This window comes from Macaca mulatta, chromosome 15 (assembly GCF_049350105.2).
Source record: "Macaca mulatta isolate MMU2019108-1 chromosome 15, T2T-MMU8v2.0, whole genome shotgun sequence".
In the NCBI taxonomy this organism is placed as follows: Eukaryota; Metazoa; Chordata; class Mammalia; order Primates; family Cercopithecidae; genus Macaca; species Macaca mulatta.
Genome location: NC_133420.1, coordinates 123,773,269 through 123,791,883, shown reverse-complemented (window position 1 = coordinate 123,791,883; position 18,615 = coordinate 123,773,269). Strand labels below are relative to the sequence as shown.

The window sequence follows — 18,615 nt, the reverse complement described above, 5'->3', positions numbered from 1 at the left end:
AGCCTGAAAACACGAAAATCAGGGGCATCTCGGCTCAGTCCTGGTGCCACCAGAACGGGAGAGAGGTGGCCCACTCAGACCCAGGCATCGGTCATCTTCCTTCTGGGAGGCCTGTGTGATCCCAGCACCGCCAGGCTAAGAAGCTGCACTCCACAGAGGGCAAAGGGACTTGCCCACACGTCTAAGGTCCACACAAGGACCTCCAGCCACAGGGGACAGCATGGAGGTATGCAGCGTGTGTGGGAGCCTGGGTCCAGCTGGAGGGGGCCAGACTGGGACTGAGCCAGGCCTCTACCCACCCCGAACCGAGCCAGCGAGAGGATGACAAGTGGGTCTGACCCAGGCCTGACTCACACCTGAGAAGGCCCCGAGCCCGAGACTGCACCAAAGCTGCCCAGCTCAACTCCAGGTCTCGGGCAGCAAGGACAGGGGTGGAAGGACAATGGGGCAAGAGGGCAGGGCTGGACAGAGGGGCAGCAGGTCCAGGGCTGGGCTGGGAGCGGGCGCCCAGAGGAGGTCTGGGCTATTCACTTCACTGCACATATCAGCGCAGACGCTGTGATCATGACTTAGCAAAAATGCCCGAGAGTATAAAAAACAAGCTAAGAAGGGCATATACCAAAGTGAAAACTGCCATGTCAGAGGATGGAGGCTGTGGACAGCTCCTCCTCTGTCAGGCTTCCATGTCCATCATGTCATCTTCCCTAGGAAGCATCCCCTCCACAGTGGCCATCCCCCCCATCCCCATGAAACCCAATGCCCGGGCACCCTCCCCCAACTCAACAGAGTCAGTCCAAGGCTGGCACGTGGGAGGAACAACACAGCCCTGTGAGGCCTGAGGAGGGGCCCCACCCAAAGCAGCTGGATGGGCAACAGGTGGGTTCCCATCAGCCTCCTCCTGCCAGCAAGCCCCGCCTGCCTGGGGAAACTGCAGCCGCTCAGCTCCCTCCAGGCTGACAGCAAGTCCTGGTAGCATCAACCACTCAACCTAACTGAGTTCCAGCTCAGGTGCCTCAGGCACCTAAAGGGAGGAGGGAGCTGGGCAACCCTGAGCCCCAGAACCACCCCAGCCTGCAGTCCACCCTCCTCAGGCTGTGCCACAACCCCTCAGGCCGTGCGGGTCCCACTCAGCCCCTGGCTGCCCGGGTGGACAGGACAACATCCTGTATTCTCCTGTACCTCAGTTTCCTGCTTAGTAAACTGGGAAGCTTTACTGAGGGGGGAATCGCAGCACCTCCCGCCCAGGGAGCAGATATGCCCCTAGAGCAGTGCCCCACTGACGTGAGCATGGTCACTTCTGTGTTAATAACAGCACTCTGACTTCCTCTAGGTCCCCCACAGGGACAGCCTAGCCAGGTCTGACCTGCACACGCAGCACCCGAGCCAGGAATGCACAACCTCACACGGTCCTACAGAAACACTACACAGGGCCAGACAGTGGCTCACGCCTACAATCCCAGCACTTTGGGTGGCCAAGGCAGGCGGATCACCTGAGGTCAGGAGTTCGAGACCAAGCTGGGCAAGATGGTAAAACTGTGTCTCTACCAAAAATACAAAACTTAGCTGGGCATGGTGATGTACACCTATAAATCCCAGCTACTCAGGAGGCTGAGGCAGGAGAATCGCTTGAACCCAAGAGGGTTCCAGTGAGCTGAGATCACACCACTGCACTCCAGCCTGGGAGACAGAGCAAGACTCCCTCAAGAAAAAAAAAGAAATGCCACACAGATCCAGACGGGGTCTCCATGCAAGACCACTGGCCCTAAACCTTCAGAAGACAATGCTGACAGATTTAACAACAGTAATAATAAAAGGCGGAGGGACTGTTCTGGATTGAAATTGACATGACAACCAGACACAACACGCGATCCTTGACTGGCTCCCGGATCCCTTCCCTGGGACGCGCAGTCCACCCATCTGAGACCTCACTGAGCGCCTCAGGTCCTATCCTGGAGTGCCTGGAGCATGGCAGGGGGTCGACGTGATGTGGGAGCATCCTCGTTCCTACCAGGAGACACAGGCTGAAGCACCCAGGGGTGAACGGCAAATGGGTCAGGAAATCACAGGCACAGATATACAGGACAGTGGCAAACACCAACAACTGGTAACTCCAACTTCTCTGTTGGTTTTTCCAAAGTTTTCCAAAATAAAACGTTAGGGATACATGAAAACGAGACTGTTGGCAGAGAGGAAAAAGCTTTGCCAGGGTTGGCACAGAGGGTAGGGAGCTGGGGTGGCCACACAGGAGGGAAGGAAAATCATCAGGGCCCACAGATGCCTGGGTGTGGGAGCTGTGGGAAGGGAGGAGCCTGCAGATGCAGCAGGCATGTGTGCTGTGCTGTTCTCTGCAGGCCCGGGCAGAGGAGGGCTCTAGCGCACACAGACACTGACGGTCTTGAAGGGACAAGGTAACCAAGACAGACACAGCAGGCACGCTCCACCCACAGCCTGCCACCCCTCCTGACCAACAGAAACCCAGAAACTCACTATGCCCAGCCCCAGGGGACAGATCATAACCTGTTATACCAATCAAGCCTTTCCCAGATACACACACAGTTACAGTTGGCCACACAAACCCATGCTAACCAAGGAGACCAGAGAATCCCTGCTAAATATTTCTCTTTATGGATTAAAATATGAACAAAGCCGCTTGAGAAATTGACCTTTTGGCTGCTTGGCCCCCACCTAACCACCCATTTGTTTCCCGCCATCAAATGTGGTTGTGATGCCTGGAGCTGTGGCAGCCCTACTGTAGCCATGAGGCCAAGCAAGACTAGGGACAAAATGCCAACATGGATGAGGACAGAAGAAACAGAGAGAAAGCCTCATGTCCCAGCTGATGTTGCTGAGCCACCTCCAGGACTGTCACATTGGCCATCTCCAGATTCCAGATTCTGAGTAGGATCAAAGGTCAGCATTGCTTCCCACAGTCAGCTCACAGCTGAGAATTGTCCCATCTCCCCCACCGGAGAGCAAGCACACACAGTGCCCAGAAAGCAGGGGTGAGGGGTGGATGGGTGGGGGAGTGGATACCAGAGGGAGCCCCAGTGACCCTCCACCACCAGTCAGCCTGTTACACCCCTCCCCGAGCCAGTCCTGGCTTATAAGATAACTGTAAAATGAAAGAAAAAAAAGAGGCAGCCCAACACCTTCCCCCTCGCACCCTTCAAGAGCTTCACAACACAGCGGGCATTGTAAAGGCTCTGAGAAGTTCCTTAACACCTGCCTGACCCACCACTCCCCAAACACATCTAGTGACAGCACCCCTTCTGCAGCCAGCCTCAACAAAGGGTTCAAAACAGCACTAAGACCAGTGAACGAACCTCAGAACCATGGCCTCTTGCAAAACGATAGCTTTAAAGACACTCCAGAGACAGATATCAAGTCGTGACACCTTGAACTGCAGCTATATATATATATATATATATATATTTTTTTTTTTTTTTTTTTTTTTTTTGAGACGGAGTCTCGCTCTGTCGCCCAGGCTGGAGTGCAGTGGCCGGATCTCAGCTCACTGCAAGCTCCGCCTCCCGGGTTTACGCCATTCTCCTGCCTCAGCCTCCCGAGTAGCTGGGACTACAGGCGCCCGCCACCTCGCCCGGCTAGTTTTTTGTATTTTTTTAGTAGAGACGGGGTTTCACCGGGTTAGCCAGGATGGTCTCGATCTCCTGACCTCGTGATCCGCCCGTCTCGGCCTCCCAAAGTGCTGGGATTACAGGCTTGAGCCACCGCGCCCGGCCTGCAGCTATATTTTTAAATGATATATACATGTAAACAAAACCTAGAAGATCCTATTCAAAAATAAAAGCAGTTGTGTTCACTTGGATTATGGGTGATTTTGTTTTCATTTCTGCAAACATCTTTTTTTTTGGAGACAAAGTCTCACTCTGTCGCCCAGGCTGGAGTGCAAGTGGCGAGATCTTGGCTCCCTGCAAGCTCCACCTCCTGGATTCAAGCGATTCTAGTGCCACAGCCTCCCAAGTAGCTAGGATTACAGGCGCCCGCCACTACGCCCAGCTAATTTTTGTATTTTTAGTAGAGACAGGTTTTCAACATGCTGGCCAGGCTGGTCTCAAACTCCTGACCTCAGGTGATCCACCCGCCTCGGCCTCCCAAAGTGCTGGGATTACAGGCATCAGCCACCACGCCCGGCCCATTTCTGCAAACATCTTTAATGTAGCTGTTGTGTTGTTTAAATTAATCAACTATTTTTAGAGACATTCTAGATTTATGGGAAAATTGAGCAAAAAGTAGAGTTCCCATACACTCCCTCATATCCACACACAGGTTCCCCTATTATTAATATCTTGCATTAGTGTGGTATACTTGTTATAACTGATAAACCAATATTGATGATTAACTAAAATCCAACATTTACACTTGGGTTCACTCTGGGTGCTGTACATGCTATGGGTTTTCACAAATGTATAATGACATGTATTCACCAGTAAAGTATCATACAAAACAGTTTCACTGTCCTGCAAATCTGCCTCTTCATCCCTTCCTTCCTCTAATCCCTGGCAACCACTGATCCTTTTTTTTTTTTTTTTTACTGTCTTCATGGTTTCTCGCCTTTTCCAGAATGTCATCTAGTTGGAATCATACAATATGCAGCCTTCTCGGATTTGGCTTATTTCACTTAAATATTCATTTCTGGTTCCTCTCTGTGTTTTCGTGTCTTCATAGCTCATTTCTTTTAGCACTAAATAAGATTTCATTGTCTGGATGTGCCACAGTTTGTTTATCCATTCACCTGCTGAAGGACATCTGGGCTGCTTCCAAGTTCTGGCAATTATGAATAAAGCTGCTATAAACATCCGTGTGCAGGTTTTTGTGTGGACCTAAGTTTTTAGCTCCTTTGGGTAAATACCAAGGAACGCAGTTGCTGGATTGCATAGCAAGAGTGTGTTTAGTTTTATAAGAAACTACCAAAAGACCTTCCAAAATAGCTGTACCATTTTGCAATCCTACCAGTAATGAATGAGAGTTCCTGTCACTCCACATCCTCACCAGTATTTGGTGTTAGCGTTCTAGATTTTGACCATTCTAGTAGGTGTGCAGTGGGAGCTCACTGTTTTAATTTGCAATTCCCTGATGACTTATGATGGGCAACATCTTTTCATATGCTTATTTGCCATCTGTTTGTCTTCCTTGGTGAGGTATCTGTTAAGCTCTTTGGCCTATTTTTTTTTTAGCTGATTGTTTTCTTATTGTTGAGTTTTAAGAGTTCTTTGTATATTTTGGATAACAGTCCTTAAGCAGATGGGTCATTGCAAATATTTTCTCCCCAGCTGTGGTCTGTCTTCTCATTCTCTTGACAGTGTCTTTCACAGAACAGAGGCATTTAATTTTAATCAAGTCCAGCTTATCATTATTTTCTTTCAAGGACTGTGGCTTTGGTGTTCTATCTAAAGTCACTGCCAAAACTAGGTTTATAATTTTGGATTTTATATTTAGGCATATGGCCAATTTTACTTTTTGTGAGGGGTGTAAGCTCTATGTCTGGAATCATTTATCTCATGTGGATGTGCAGTTGTTCCAGTACCATTTGTTGAAAAGATGATCTTGTCTCTATTTTATTGCCTTTGCTCCTTTGTCAGAGATCAGTTAACTTTATTCATGAGGGTCTATTTCCAGGCTTGCTATTCTATTCCATTGATCAACTGGTCTGTTCTTTCACCAATACTGCACTGCCTTGACCACTTTTCTTCTGTCCTTTTTAAAAAAAGTTAATATAATTTAATGAGAGCTAACTTAAATTAGAAGTTGTAATCAAGTATTCTGGGAAATCCTTAGAATCCAATGCTCCAGGGAAGAGAACTGGATGTGAAAACTCTCAGAAGCAGGAAACTTGCAGACAGTGTTCAGGTTGCCAACCTCCAGCATCCCCGCTCAGGCCTCTCCACCCAGCTGGGATTCCCCAAAACGCAGCCCTGAATTGTCTATGGTCAGAGGCAGATCCTAGCTTGCTTTTCAAAAATCCCAGCTGCTGCTGTTCACACCCTTTTCCTTATCTGAGCTCAAGCGCTAAGGCAGCAGCGGCATGGGTGCCCACAGCTCTGGGCGGGTAGACAGGCAGCCCCGGGCACCAGCCTCCACCTGCTGGCTCGGCTTGCTCTCCACAGCTCTGCTGGAGACAACTGTTTACTTTGCAGAGGGAGCAAGAGGGGTGAAAAGAGGTTGACCTGAGGACCCTGTGTGCTCAGGTGAAACACACTTCTCTCAATAGTGCCCCCAGCCGTGAAAGGCAGCTAGCACCATCCGCACTGCACAAAAGGGTAAACCGAGGCTCACAAAAACAGGTGCCACACACTGGGAACATGGCAGGGCCCTCCTAACCCTGAGGTATTTTGTGTGCACCAGCGCAGGGTGGCCGGGACCTTTGGGTGATGTGCTTCCTGGCTGCAAGGCTCCCAAACCCCGCTTCCCATCACGGCAGGCAGATGCTGATGCCCCATCGTGGCTGCACAGCCAGGGCGGACCACAAGGGAGACCCAGACACACGGCCCAAACCTCTGCTGGGCCAGGTCAAGTTCTTCTCCATCAACGAGGCGACCTAAAGCTTCATGCCATCACCTTGGGTATCTTCCAGCTGCAGCCTGAAGCCAGGCCCAAGCCACAGGCCCTGAGAGACACCTACAAGATGCCTATGGGCATAGAAGGGCTGCAGGTCCCAGCTGTCCTGGAAGGTGAGGGGCCAGCCCAGCCAGCCCAGGACCACTGGCCAGCCCCACCCAGACCGTGGACTCATGGTGGCCAGCAGGGTCCAGGGGTGGGAAGAAGGGTAACTCCCGAGGGAAGGGACCGTTGTCTTTAAGGTGCAGTACAGTTCCCAATTTTGTCTGAGCACCTAAAACTCAGCATCTGCTGCCCATTGCATGAATCATGTTTTGAAACAGTGCTGGCATCCTGGAGCACCCTCCTGTCCTGGGCAGGCCCTCTGGGCACGGTGATGAGCTCCTCCCTCCAGGCCCCCCTGAGACACAGTCCTGGCCTATCCCTGCACTCCTGGGGTGCCCACCCAGGCTCCCAACTCAGATCAGCCTGGGAGATCCCACTCCCACGAGGACCACCCTTGGCCACCTACGAAGCACTCAGATTAAGCACATCCCAAGCCAAGGCCTGCTCTTCCCCCAAATCCACATTTCCTCCTCCCGCACGAGGACAGCAGCCGCATCCTGCCAGGCCCAAAGCTGCTGCCACCATAATTCCTACCTACCTTTCTCTCTCTCTCTCTCTTTTTTTCTTTTTTGAGATGGAGTCTTGCTCTGTTGCCCAGGCTGGAGTGCAGTGGTGCAATCTCGGCTCACTGCAAGCTCCGCCTCCTGGGTTCACAACATTTTCCTGCCTCAGTCTCCTGAGTAGCTGGGACTACAGGCGTCCACCACCACGCCTGGCCTTTTTTTTTTTTTTTTTTTTTTTTTGAGATCGAGTCTTGCTCTGTCGCCAAGCTGGAGTGCAGTGGCACAATCTCGGCTCACTGCAACCTCTGCCTCCTGGGTTCAAGCGATTCTCCTGCCTCACCCTCTCAAGTAGCTAGGATTACAGGCACCCACCACCATACTTGACTAATTGTTCTGTATTTTTAGTAGAGATGGGGTTTCACTGTGTTGGCCAGGCTGGTTTCGAACTCTTGACCTCAAGTGATCCACTCATCTCAACCTCCCAAAGTGCTGGGATTACAGGCGTGAGTCACGGCGCACGGACGATTCCTACCTTCTCTACCTTCAGATCTGATGTAAATCCTGTGCTCTCCACCTTCAATTGCACCCAGAATCTGATGCTTCCCCCTCCCCGCCTCTATCCCACCCAGTACCAGCCCTGTAGTCTCACACCTAGACAGTGGCAGTCACCTCCTTGCTGGTCCCCTGCCTCTACCCTCATCCCCAACTGTACCCAAGGTGGCCAGAGAGATCCTGTCAAAACCTGACTCCACTCGGCCCCTCCTCCGGCCTCCCTCAGAGCTCCCCAACCTGCCCAACACGTTTCCGGGTCTTGCAGCTCTGTCTCCCATGGTGGTGACTTGCCCTGCTCACTACGGTAGCCCCAGGCCTAGAACCAGGACACACACTCAACAAATGCTCACTGAGTCAACGTACACACAAGCCTGCGCTGTTGAGACCCAGGCACAGGCCTCTGGAACCTTCTGGAACATCTGCTCTCTCCCCTTCTCTTGATGATATCTTTTGTCTAGCTGTCCATCAACAAAGCTTTACCCAACCTGAGAGTAAGCCCCCAGCTATCCCAGGAAATGACAGGGCAGAGGTGGGGGATGCAACTCTCAGGGCCCAAGAGATCCTCCCGCTGACCTGGAGCTTGTCCTGGACTCGGTGGCCACTTGCTTCCCAGAGCCTGACATGGTCATGGCACTGTCACCAAGTCTAGGTCCTCACAGCCCAAGTGCCCCAATCCTGTCCTCCCCGGGAGTCTCCAGCAGGCCCCATCTCACGCCTCCTGGGCCTCTCCAGCCCTGATGTGTCCTGGCCCCTTTGTCTCCCTTGCTGTGAAGTGGTCTATAAGCTGTCCCCATCTGGGTCTGTCTGGTATCCCAGTGGCCACCTCTAGGTCACCTGGGTCTGTTTTATCCTCTGGAAAAGCAGCCACCTAGAGGAGGGCCCAAGATCAAGCCTGGAGATGCGGGTGACCCGTGAAGCAGCCAGGGCACGTGTGGACATTCGCATCCACATTTAATGTGAGGAAAAATAAGAACACTGACCCTCAGCTGCCCCAGCCACATCCCGGGCACTCCACAGGGCCTGCAGACACAAATGCAGAGGCAGGATGTTTCTGCCACCACGGAAGGTTCCAGTGCTGCGGGAGGGCGTGTCCAGCTGCCCTGGCAGACCTCCTAACACGCTGACGAGGAATGAGAAAACACAAGCTTTGGCAAAGGCAAATCAAACGAGCAGCATGTGGGGGCTGGCCCTCCACACATCTGAGCCAGGGCTGGGGTCCTCCCTCCAGGGCTCAGAGAGCAGCACAGCTACGCTCGAGTCCCATGGCGGCCTGGTCCTGATTCAGCTCAGCCAGGCGCCCGCGAGGCACGGCTGAGCCACGGAAGCACCTGCTTCTAGCAGAAAACAAGCTGTGGTGCCTGAGCCTCAACGTGTCCCCCATGACGGTGACCTGCACAGGCTGCTGTCTGTCATCGCTGCGGACACACCCCTTGCCACCACCACTCGGGGACAGAAGCACCACTGAGAGCTCAGTGCCCACATTTCTGCCCTGGTGGCAGGGGGGGAAAGCCCGTCTGCACAGGCCTTTCAGGCAGCTAGCGCCAGCCTTTTTTGCCAACTAACCCAAAACCATGGTCAGCATGGCGCAGAAAACATCTCACCCAGGAAAACGAATTCAGTGCTGGCATCCAAATGATTTCACATCACAACTCTCCCAATAAAACCAAGCACTTCAGAGAATTGTAAAAAGGGGTGACCACCAGCCAAATCGGGTCAAGCCTTCTGATTGTCTTGCCCCAGTGAGTGCGTGCCACGCACCTCCTCTGTGCTCGGCACTGGCTCGCCCCCTTGTCTCCTCTTCTCCCCATGTCAGCTGGGTCAGGGCTGAAAGCAGGTGAGGCTGGCAGCCGGGCCTCCAACAAGAGGCCATCGGTGCAAAACACGCGGGCTCTCCAGTGCCCCAAACCCTGGCCGGAGGCTGCATGGCCCATGACATGCAGAGGGCCTGCCTAGAAAGGTGATAAGGATCCCACCTGCAGGGGACAGTGGGCCAGCTCAGCACTGGCACTGGTGGGGCTGCTCATGGCTGGGAGAGAGGGTGTCGGGTGGCTAGGCTGTCCTTGGAGGATGGTGGGGGGACCACCCGCTTGGCACAGGCTATACAGGGCGAGTCTCCACGGGCATTATCCACTCCCAGACCCAGGAAGATGGACAGGACACTGAGACACCCGGCTGGGCAGGACACGTCACTCCTGCCCCCTCTGGGCAGCACCAAGCAGCAGCAAGACCTACTTTGTAACTTTCTGGAACTAGCAGCAGCACCCCCACCCTTAGTCCTCTGTAGGACTCACACCGCTCTGCCAGGGCCCAGCAAGTGCTGTGAGCCAAGGATCAAGGAATGCACGTCTCCATGAAGTAGAAAGACCCCCACGCTGGGTGCAGGCCCCAGCACCACCTCGGGAAACTCAGGTTCCAGCCCTGCCACAGCAGCTGAGAGGCAGCGGCACCGAGGTCCTAAGATCCTGTGTCCCCCAAAGTGGGGAGCTGCTGACAGGGAGGGGTCAGTGTTGTTAAAGGGGGTGAAAACCAAGCTTACTCCACGTCCCCAAGGGAGACACAGCAGAAACAGGAAGGTCCAGGAAAGGCGAACAGGCTGCCTCCCTGGGTCTGAGTTGGCTAGTTTTTCTCAATCTGGGGACCTATGGCCAGCTCAAAGGTGGAGGCAAGTGAGAGCAGGAGCCCTGAGCCACATGGAATAGTGTTGGTCCAGCAACCTGGGTAGCCAGGAAGGGCAAGGAAGTCACAAAAGTTCAACACCAAAACGAGGAGGGAACAAGGTTGTGCTGACCCAACAGAAGGTGGCAGAGCAAGTGGTGGCCACGGTACCACACCAGGATTTCCCCGTTGTGCCGTACTGTGGCCTCACCACTCCCCAGAGGAGGGTCTTGTAGAAGGTCAGGCCAGTGACCCAGATCGGCATCCCCAGTGTAGCTGGGCCGGCTATGGCAGGAGGCAGATGCTCCCAGAGCCGACACGGAGCCCCAGGCTACCCCACACCCTGTCTGACAGTACAGGGGTCTGCAGGGGAACCAGGGCTGGCCAAAGATGGCCACAGGAACACAGGACATGTGGGCAAGGAGGAAGGCGGTGGGATTCTGGTGTTTTACTTCCTTCTTTGTTACCGTAATGTGTTCTGCTGCCAAGAATGAAAGTTTATTCAAGAGAAGAATGACAGGGAGGTATTTTTAAACGGCTTCTCCCACAAAAAACAGTGCATGTTCCAGCTTTGCACATCTGGAGAATTCAGAAGGTGAAACACCTCACTGCCCTTAGATATGAGATAAATAAACATCACCCTCTCCACGGAGCTCTTTCAACGCTAATTATCAAAGGAAATCAGACATCCTCCAAGCCAGGCTTACTAGGTCCACATGAAGGCGTTTCCCCGTCTGGCAGGGAACCCTGAAAAACACAAGTGACCCCCACCAGCGCCTCTCAGTTCTCCAGGGAGGCCCCCCGGCCTGCAGAGGGCAGGAAGGGGAACAGAGCCCAGGCACCTGGGCAGACTGCAGGTGCTGCAGGCGTAGGGGAATAAAGGGATGGAGGCCAAGAGCAATTCCAAGAAGGGCTCCTGGCTGAACGCAACATCTCCCTAGACCCTCCCTCCGCTGTGTAAAGCGTGACTCCCAGGAACCCTCTCCATGCCCAGAATGCTGGGGTCATGTGCCGGATGGCATCTCCACACTGTGGACTAAGAGAGCCCCTCCCGGCACAAAGCCAACACACCTAGAGAAGGAGCGGCCACCTGTCGCCCTTCCCTGGCAGGGTGGCCCCTCTGCTCAGTGAGACCTGACCCCACATCCCACCCGGGAGCACACTCCCCTTGTGGAGTCCAACGCCCCTCCCACAGCCCTGATCTCCCTGCAGCCCTACACCCCACCCTCTTCCGTTCCACACGCCCACCAGCCCCTGGCCCACACCCACGACATCACACAGGCAGCCCCATCAGTCCCTCCAATAGCTCTGCACAAAGTCAGCCTGCACCACTCTACACACAGGCAGGGGCCCTCCTCCCCTGATCCCACAGTGCCCTGCCATCTCCTCACTGGCGACCTTGGGGGCTGCTCCCCTCAGTCCTCAGTTTGTGATGAGGCAGCTTCCAGCACAGCCCAAAACACACCAGGTTCCCAGCAAAGGGGGGGCTATTCTAAGCGGGTCCAGACTCCCTCTCATGGAAAACCCTCTCAGATCAGCACAGACAGAGGGAGCTGATCCCAAATGACACACATCGACCAGGGACAAATGTTGGAGGTACTTCTTCTGGGGGAGGTACAGGGAAACCACCAGTTTGGGGCACCAGTAACATCCCGGCAAGGAACATCAACATATAGACAAGAAGCATATAGACCAGAAGCACCTCCAGGATGCTGTTCCCATCTAGAGTCATGGAGCAAGAGACCCCTGGACAGAGGCCAGGCTCCACCCCATGCCCGCAGGGGACAGACCCGGAGACAGAACTGCTTGCCTCTCCTTAAAGGGAATGGGAACGAACAAGCTCCAAGAGTCACATGTGCCCGAGATGCCCCAGCCAAATCAGCAGGCTCTGGCTGCTGAGATCTAACTCAAATCCAGTCTGCGGCAGCACCCCGCTCCATCCGCCAGCCTGCACAGGCAGCGCTGGGAGGCAGCACCTGAGGGTGCTCGGGTCGGTGGGCAAGAGCAGGAAGACTGCTCACCAGAATCAAAGTCATCTCCCCTTTCAGGACCTCTCTTCCCTCTGCCTTCCCTTGCAGCAGGAATGCCCAGCACACCCCAGGACCCCCAGATCACAGCCCCCTGCCCCACCCACCGCCTTTCCCGTACCATCAGAACCTGCAGGGCCATGAAGAAGGGGAGCTGTTCAGTCCCTCCTAAGGACCTCACACAATGCCACTGACCCCTGCCTTGAAAAGCCACATCTCCAAGGCAGAACCAAGAGGTGGTGGAGAGGCAGGTCTCTGGAGCTCTTTGTCTTGGGAGAAAGGCTGACGACAGGTCGACACCCACGGAATCAGCCAGGCTTGCACACACATGCAGGCCACCCTGTAGGGGCCCGAGGATATAGCAACTGAATCCCATTTCTGAACCAAAAATACAAGCGTCCTGCAGTGTGGCCAGCGGCCCTAGAACACAGCTTGCCCCAGCTAGCCCCAGCCCGGTGTCAGGCCCGGACTGGATGGCCAGCTAACTTTACAGGCCAACGAAGTACATTTACACCTCCAGCCAGCACTCTCCCAGACTGGCTCACGCCTGACAGCTGCCCTCCTCTAAGGAGGGAGGCTTATAAACACCCCCTGGACAGGCATGGCCTCTGCTTCCAAGGCTGGCCCAGGACAGCTAGGGTGGCTGTTTATATAATCTTCCAGGGCTGGGGCTGACACCACGGAGATGGCAGGATCATGAAAAATGCATACCCAGAGCCTCTGCAGCCAAGAAAACCCCCACCCGCATTCTGCATGACTCGGTTTTAAGACCTCTCACACGTCCATTTTGTGAACAAATAGAGTTCTCAGAACAGCAGAGGCGACTAACCACACTTCCAGGCCTTGCCCAGCCGGCCCCAGAGCTCTACCAGGCACCACCTCTGGGTCACAGGCCCAGGGTCAGAAGCAGTTTCTGCAGGTATCCCTGCTAGGGCAGCCACAGCTTGCCGGACACAGGAAAGTACTAATTTATGGGCAGCTCAGAGCCCCCAAACCACTCTATAACTGCACACACCGGGCCTTGAAGCCTCCATACTGTTTTGCAAAGACACAACAGTCCAGACTCCCTGGGTCATTAAAGTAGGTCATCAGGACTGGAGAAGCATCAGCCTAAGAGACACAGCCTCCGAGGCCCACTCTCCAGGGCCCTCTCTATGCCCACAGCGCGCACACTTACACCAAAAGCACACCAGAGGCCTGCCCTCGCCACCAGCTGACTCACAAACCGCAACCTGCGCACGGACACAGCCGGGCCGCACATGCAGTCCGCACACCTGGTACGCATCCTGCCGGCCACCCACACAGAGGGCGACGCACATGGAGCTCCGTCGCCCCCAGGGCTTCTTAAGGCCAGGCGCAGGAGCAAGGACGGGCCCAAGGACGACTCGCGCAAAGACCCTGCGGAAAGCCCCCTGCGTGCTGGGGCGCCCTCACCTGAAGCTCACACCAGGCCACCTCCACCCAGGTCTCCGTGTCCAGCCCCTTGTAGACCGTCTTGAAGGAACCGCGGCCCAGCTCGATGTCGAACTTGAGGAAGCGGCCGTCCAGAGAGGTGGCCACAGCCTTGAGATCGTCCTCGTCGTCCTCCTCCTCTTCGGGCTCGTCCCGGCGTGTGCGCCCGGGCTCAGGCTTCGCCTCGGCCGCCCCCTCATCCTCCTTCCTCACGGTCGCCGCCGCCTCCTCCCTGGGGCCGCCGTCGGGGTCAGGCGCGGTTTCGACAGCGGCTGCGATGGGGTCCGGGCAGGGCTCCTGCGCGCCCAGGGGCTCGGGGCCGGCGTCCGCGGGGGCTCCGGGGGCTCCGGGCTGCGCGGCCGGCGCTGCGGGCGCGGGGGCGGCGGGGCGTCCGCGGGCGCGCTCCGCGATGAGGCGGCGCGTCTTGCAGAGCAGAAGCACCCGGCGCTGCAGGGGCTGCGGGGGCTGCGGGCCCGGTGCCTCGGCCGCCTCCAAGCCGGGCGGCTCCTCCTGGTCCGACTCTACCACGCTGCGCCGCAGGAAGCGCTGGGGCCCCGGCCGCGCCGCCTTCGCCCGAGGCTCCGCCATGCCCGCGGGCCCCGCGCCGCGCCCGGGCTCCATCAGCGCGCTGGGGGCGTCTCGGCGGCCGCCATCGCCGTCCATCTCTGTGGGCCAAGGACACAGGCCCGCGTGAGCGCCGGCCCTGCCGCACCTGCCCAGGCCGCGGAATGAGACAGCGCCGCCCCGGGTCCGCGCCCTGCCCAGCCCCGACCGCGGAGAGAGCCTGCGGGGGCCGTCTCTGGGGGCCCTGGGAAAGGGGGGCTGCAGACGGGACCAGAGGCTCGGGTTGGGGAGGAGGGGTCCGTGCCCTGCTCAGCCTCAGGCTGCGGAGAGGGACGGGCCTGTGGTGTCCCTGGAACCCTGGGAGAGAGGACCTGCTAGGGTGTCTCTGAGGGCCCCGGAGGCCGGCAGAGGGATCTCGCGCCCTGCCCAGCCCCGGCCCGGGAGGGTCCTGCTAGGCTGTCCCGGAGGTAGCTGTAAAGGGGATAGGGAGGCCCTGGGGCGGGAGGAAGGCACCGGCCTGGCGGCGGCTCCACAAAGGACGCGGGCCCGGGGCGCGGGAGGGGCGCGCGGGGAGGGGGCTGCAGCGCCGCGGCGCGCACACAAAGGCGGCGAGCGGCGTTGGGGGGAGGCTCGGCACTCACAGGGCGAGCGGACGCCGTCCATGCCCGCGGCCCGGCGGCCGGGGCTTGCGAGGAGTGCGAGATCACGCTTCGGGGCCGGGGTCCGAGTTCCAGGCGAGGTCCGCGCTGGGGTGGGGGCCGCTGCGCCGCTCCGGCTCCTGCGCGCTGCTCTCTCGGGCCGGGCCACTGCGGGGCCGCGCTCCCGCGTGCTCCTGCCGGCTTCGCGCGACTCCGCTCCCGCACCGGCTCCGACCCGGCGCGCGGGGAGGGCGGGGCTCCGTTCGCCCCGCCCCGGACCGGCGCAGGGGGCTGGGCCTGGCACGCCCACCTGGCTGCGGACGGGCGGGCGGGTGCGCGCGGCCACCTGCGGGCCGGCTACCTGGGGTCCCACCCGCGGCTCTTTGCTCGAGGTAGCGCTCCTGGCCTCGGAAGTTCTTTGGAACGCTCCGCAGGGCTGTCAGCTGCAGAGGACCCTATTTGTTCCTGAGAGGAGGCAGCAGGCTCAACGCCTCAGCACGCCGCAGCCCGGCGCGCCAGACCTCAGGGCCCGGTGCTAGGACAGAATGGGCAGGCTAGGAAGAAAAGGACCAGGGGTACCGCCACCCTCGGGAGCCCAGCCTGGGGCTAAGCCTGGTGGGAATCAGCATGTCATTTCCTGCCCTCACTTCACCACCAGGAACCATGAGGACCTCATCATCACCCAGGGAGGCACTGGTGACCATTGTGCCCATTTCACAATCTAGAGCAAACTGAGGCGCCAAAGGCAGAAGTTATATACTCTAAATCCCAGAACTTCCACGACCGAGGCTGAGCTGGAATGCCTTGGATGGGATATGGAGAGGCTTCCAGAAGCCCCTTGACCCAAAGTGTTCTTCCTTCCCACTTCTGCCAGATGCCACCTCTCCCAAGAAGTCTTCCATGATCTCTCTGTCCTTCCTCCACTAGACCCCCACGGACAAGCCCTCTCTTGGGCGTCTCTGGCCATAATGCAGCAGGTGACCTGTGTCAGTAACCATACTGCTAAGTTCTGAGCCCTGCTCCTGTCAACGCCCTGAGCTAACACCTCACTCTCACCCCAGCCTGCATGATCCTAGGTGAGGAAACTGAGGCATAAGGGAGATACCAGAGTATTCTTATCTCAGTCCCCATCTCCCTGGGCTGACACCCCCATCAGATACACACACACTTCCAGAGATGAAAAGATGCTTGTGGGCTGCTGGCCCTGGAGCCTGTGGCACAAAGTAACTCGTGTGACATAAAAGCCAGCAGAGGTGATATCTCACCTTCGCAATGTAGAGGGAAGAATATGCTAAGCCAACTGTTACCCAGAGAAGCAGGACTTCCTGGAGCCCTGCTGGACACTGGCATTGGCTGAAACTAACTTGTGAGGGGCAATAGTGCACATGCCTTCCCAGCTCTGGGTTCAGCAGTGCCACCCTGTAGCCTGAAGTCAGCAATGCTGGGAGTATTTACACTATGGAAATTGGCAAACACCTCACATCAGGACTTTTCTCCCCAGAGAGCCAGTGGTTAAACAGTGTGCTAGGTGTGGGGCTATGCATTTGGCACTTGCCTGTTATTTATATAATCTAATCCTCACATCTACCTTGTGAGACAGGCGTGCACTCCGGGGCTCGAGTCCGCTGGCATGAGCCCAGAGCTCACACAAGGAGGAGGCCAAACAGCAGATGCCAGCTCTGCAGGATGGAGAGGCCTGAGGGACAGGGATCTAAGTTGCACCTCCTGGGGCAGGAGTCTTCCAGGTAGAGGTCAAGGGTGGAAAAGGATATTTTGTCTTCCCTTTGGAGGCTAAAGACCCCCTAACCTTGCCCCTAACCAGCTGAGTGAACTTGGGCAAGTCCTGATCCTTCCTGAGCCCCAGTATCCAGCCCTGCAGAGCGGGCTGGTCATCCTGCTTGCCCACCTTAAAAGGCTACCAATTCCTTGTGGATTCAGTCAGTCTAGGAAGGGCACCATGTCCACAGACCTGTTCATGGTGGGTGTGTTCAAGCCTATCCAAGGGAAAACCAGGATGGGATAGAGCTAAGCATGTTCTGAGACCAGCACACACCTATCTGGCCTCCTCCTGCTCCCAACAGGCCACACTGGCAGTGTGTGGGCAAAGTACCTGCCAGCATTGGAGGAGGTTCATAAGCACCCATGGCTGCTGCCCACCCACACTTGTAGATATGCGTGGGATGGCTACACCCAAGGGAGCAGCCCAGGCTGTGGGGAGTGGGGGACAGCCTGTCCCTGAGAGAGCACTGTGTGCTCTCTGAGCCCTTGGGATGAATTCACGCATCCCTGCTTACACGCCTCCCATGGTGGAGAGCTCATTCTCTCTGCCAAGCCATGACCATTAGAGTACACAGCTAAGTCAGTAGTGGACAGGTCACAGTTTCCTCTGCAAGGTATCTCAGGCTGGGCTCAGGAGCAGCTCAGCATCCTGGCAGATGGAGCCTGAGGGATCCTTGGACCGACCTTGGAAGTCAGGACTTCACAGCACTGGCTATGTGCCCTTTGGCAGGTCACTAGATATCTCTGAGCTTCCATCTCCCTGCTGCTAAGACGGGGAGTGTACGTACTGTAGTCTGCTTTGCTGGGCGTCCTGAGGCTGCATGATCCAGGGTCATGATGCCAGCATTTGTCTTTTGGAGGTTTGTTTTTTGTTTTCTATTTTTGTTTTTGTTTTTGTTTTTTTGAGATGGAGTTTCGCTTTGTTGCCCAGGCTGGAGTGCAGTGGTGGGATCTCAGCTCAGCTCACAGAAACCTCTGCCTCCCAGGTTCAAGCAATTCTCCTGCCTCAGCCTCCTGAGTAACTGGGATTACAGGCGCCCACCAGCACGCCTGGCTAATTTTGTATTTTTAGTAGAGACGAGGTTTCACCATGTTGTTCAGGCTGGTATTGGACTCCTGACCTCAAGTGGTCCACCCACCTCGGCCTCTCAAAGTGCCGGGATTACGGGGCAGCATTTGTCTTCAATGTTTAGAACAGATGAGTACATTGAGGTCTCGCCCAGAGACTTTTCAACTTTAAGTAACTTTCTCAAGGCCTCAGAGTGGAGGCAGTGACCTCCATCCACAGCTATCACCTTAGCTTCCACAATGCCAAGGAGCCCCTTTGGTGAAACAAGTTTCTTCCAAGTCCAGGCTGTGCTCCAGCCTGCCCCAGCCAGTGGGCACGTGCAGGCACACACCTGCTCCATGCAGATGCAGTTCCAGGAGCTGGGCCCCAGCAAGCAACAGGACCATGGTGTCAGTTTGCTCATCTGTGAGATGGGCATAATGGTCATGCCCAACAGTCTTGGCAACAGAAGGCTTTCAACAAATGCTCATGAAAGAAGGGAGGAAGGGAGATGGGGCCAGCCTCACTGCCTCTGCTCACATCAGGGCCTGTCGAGGGTCACTGGGTAGAAGGAAGAGCAGGGTCTGGCCATGTCCAGTGGGAGCTCAGTCTACAATTGCCCCCTGGGGTAGGTCTGCCTCTGAGTGGAGTCAGGCAACCTATTTAGTGCACAGGTCCAGCATGGCCAGGCCACTTGCCTGAATGCCCCCTGGGTC

The 18,615-nt window shown here is 56.3% G+C and overlaps 1 protein-coding gene across 39 annotated transcripts in view; it reads right to left on the bottom strand.

The window, feature by feature from the left end:
• WNK2 (WNK lysine deficient protein kinase 2) overlaps window positions 1-15,281 on the bottom strand; it is a 141,221-nt gene extending 125,940 nt beyond the window's left edge. For 37 of the 39 annotated variants that reach the window (XR_013404957.1, XR_013404958.1, XR_013404959.1 and 34 more), the window contains exons 1-2: window positions 15,076-15,281; window positions 13,853-14,535 (exon numbers count right to left, since the gene is read on the bottom strand). Coding sequence is in view for 34 of the 39 variants with exons in the window: in XM_028835342.2 (XP_028691175.2) it covers window positions 13,853-14,533 (681 nt within the window). In the remaining 5 variants the exon portion in view is untranslated. Of the gene's footprint in view, window positions 1-12,539; window positions 12,892-13,852; window positions 14,536-15,075 lie in introns of those variants that run through there. The other 2 variants (XM_077966378.1, XM_077966376.1) reach the window with 2 other exon arrangements.
• Window positions 15,282-18,615: the final 3,334 nt, after the last annotated feature.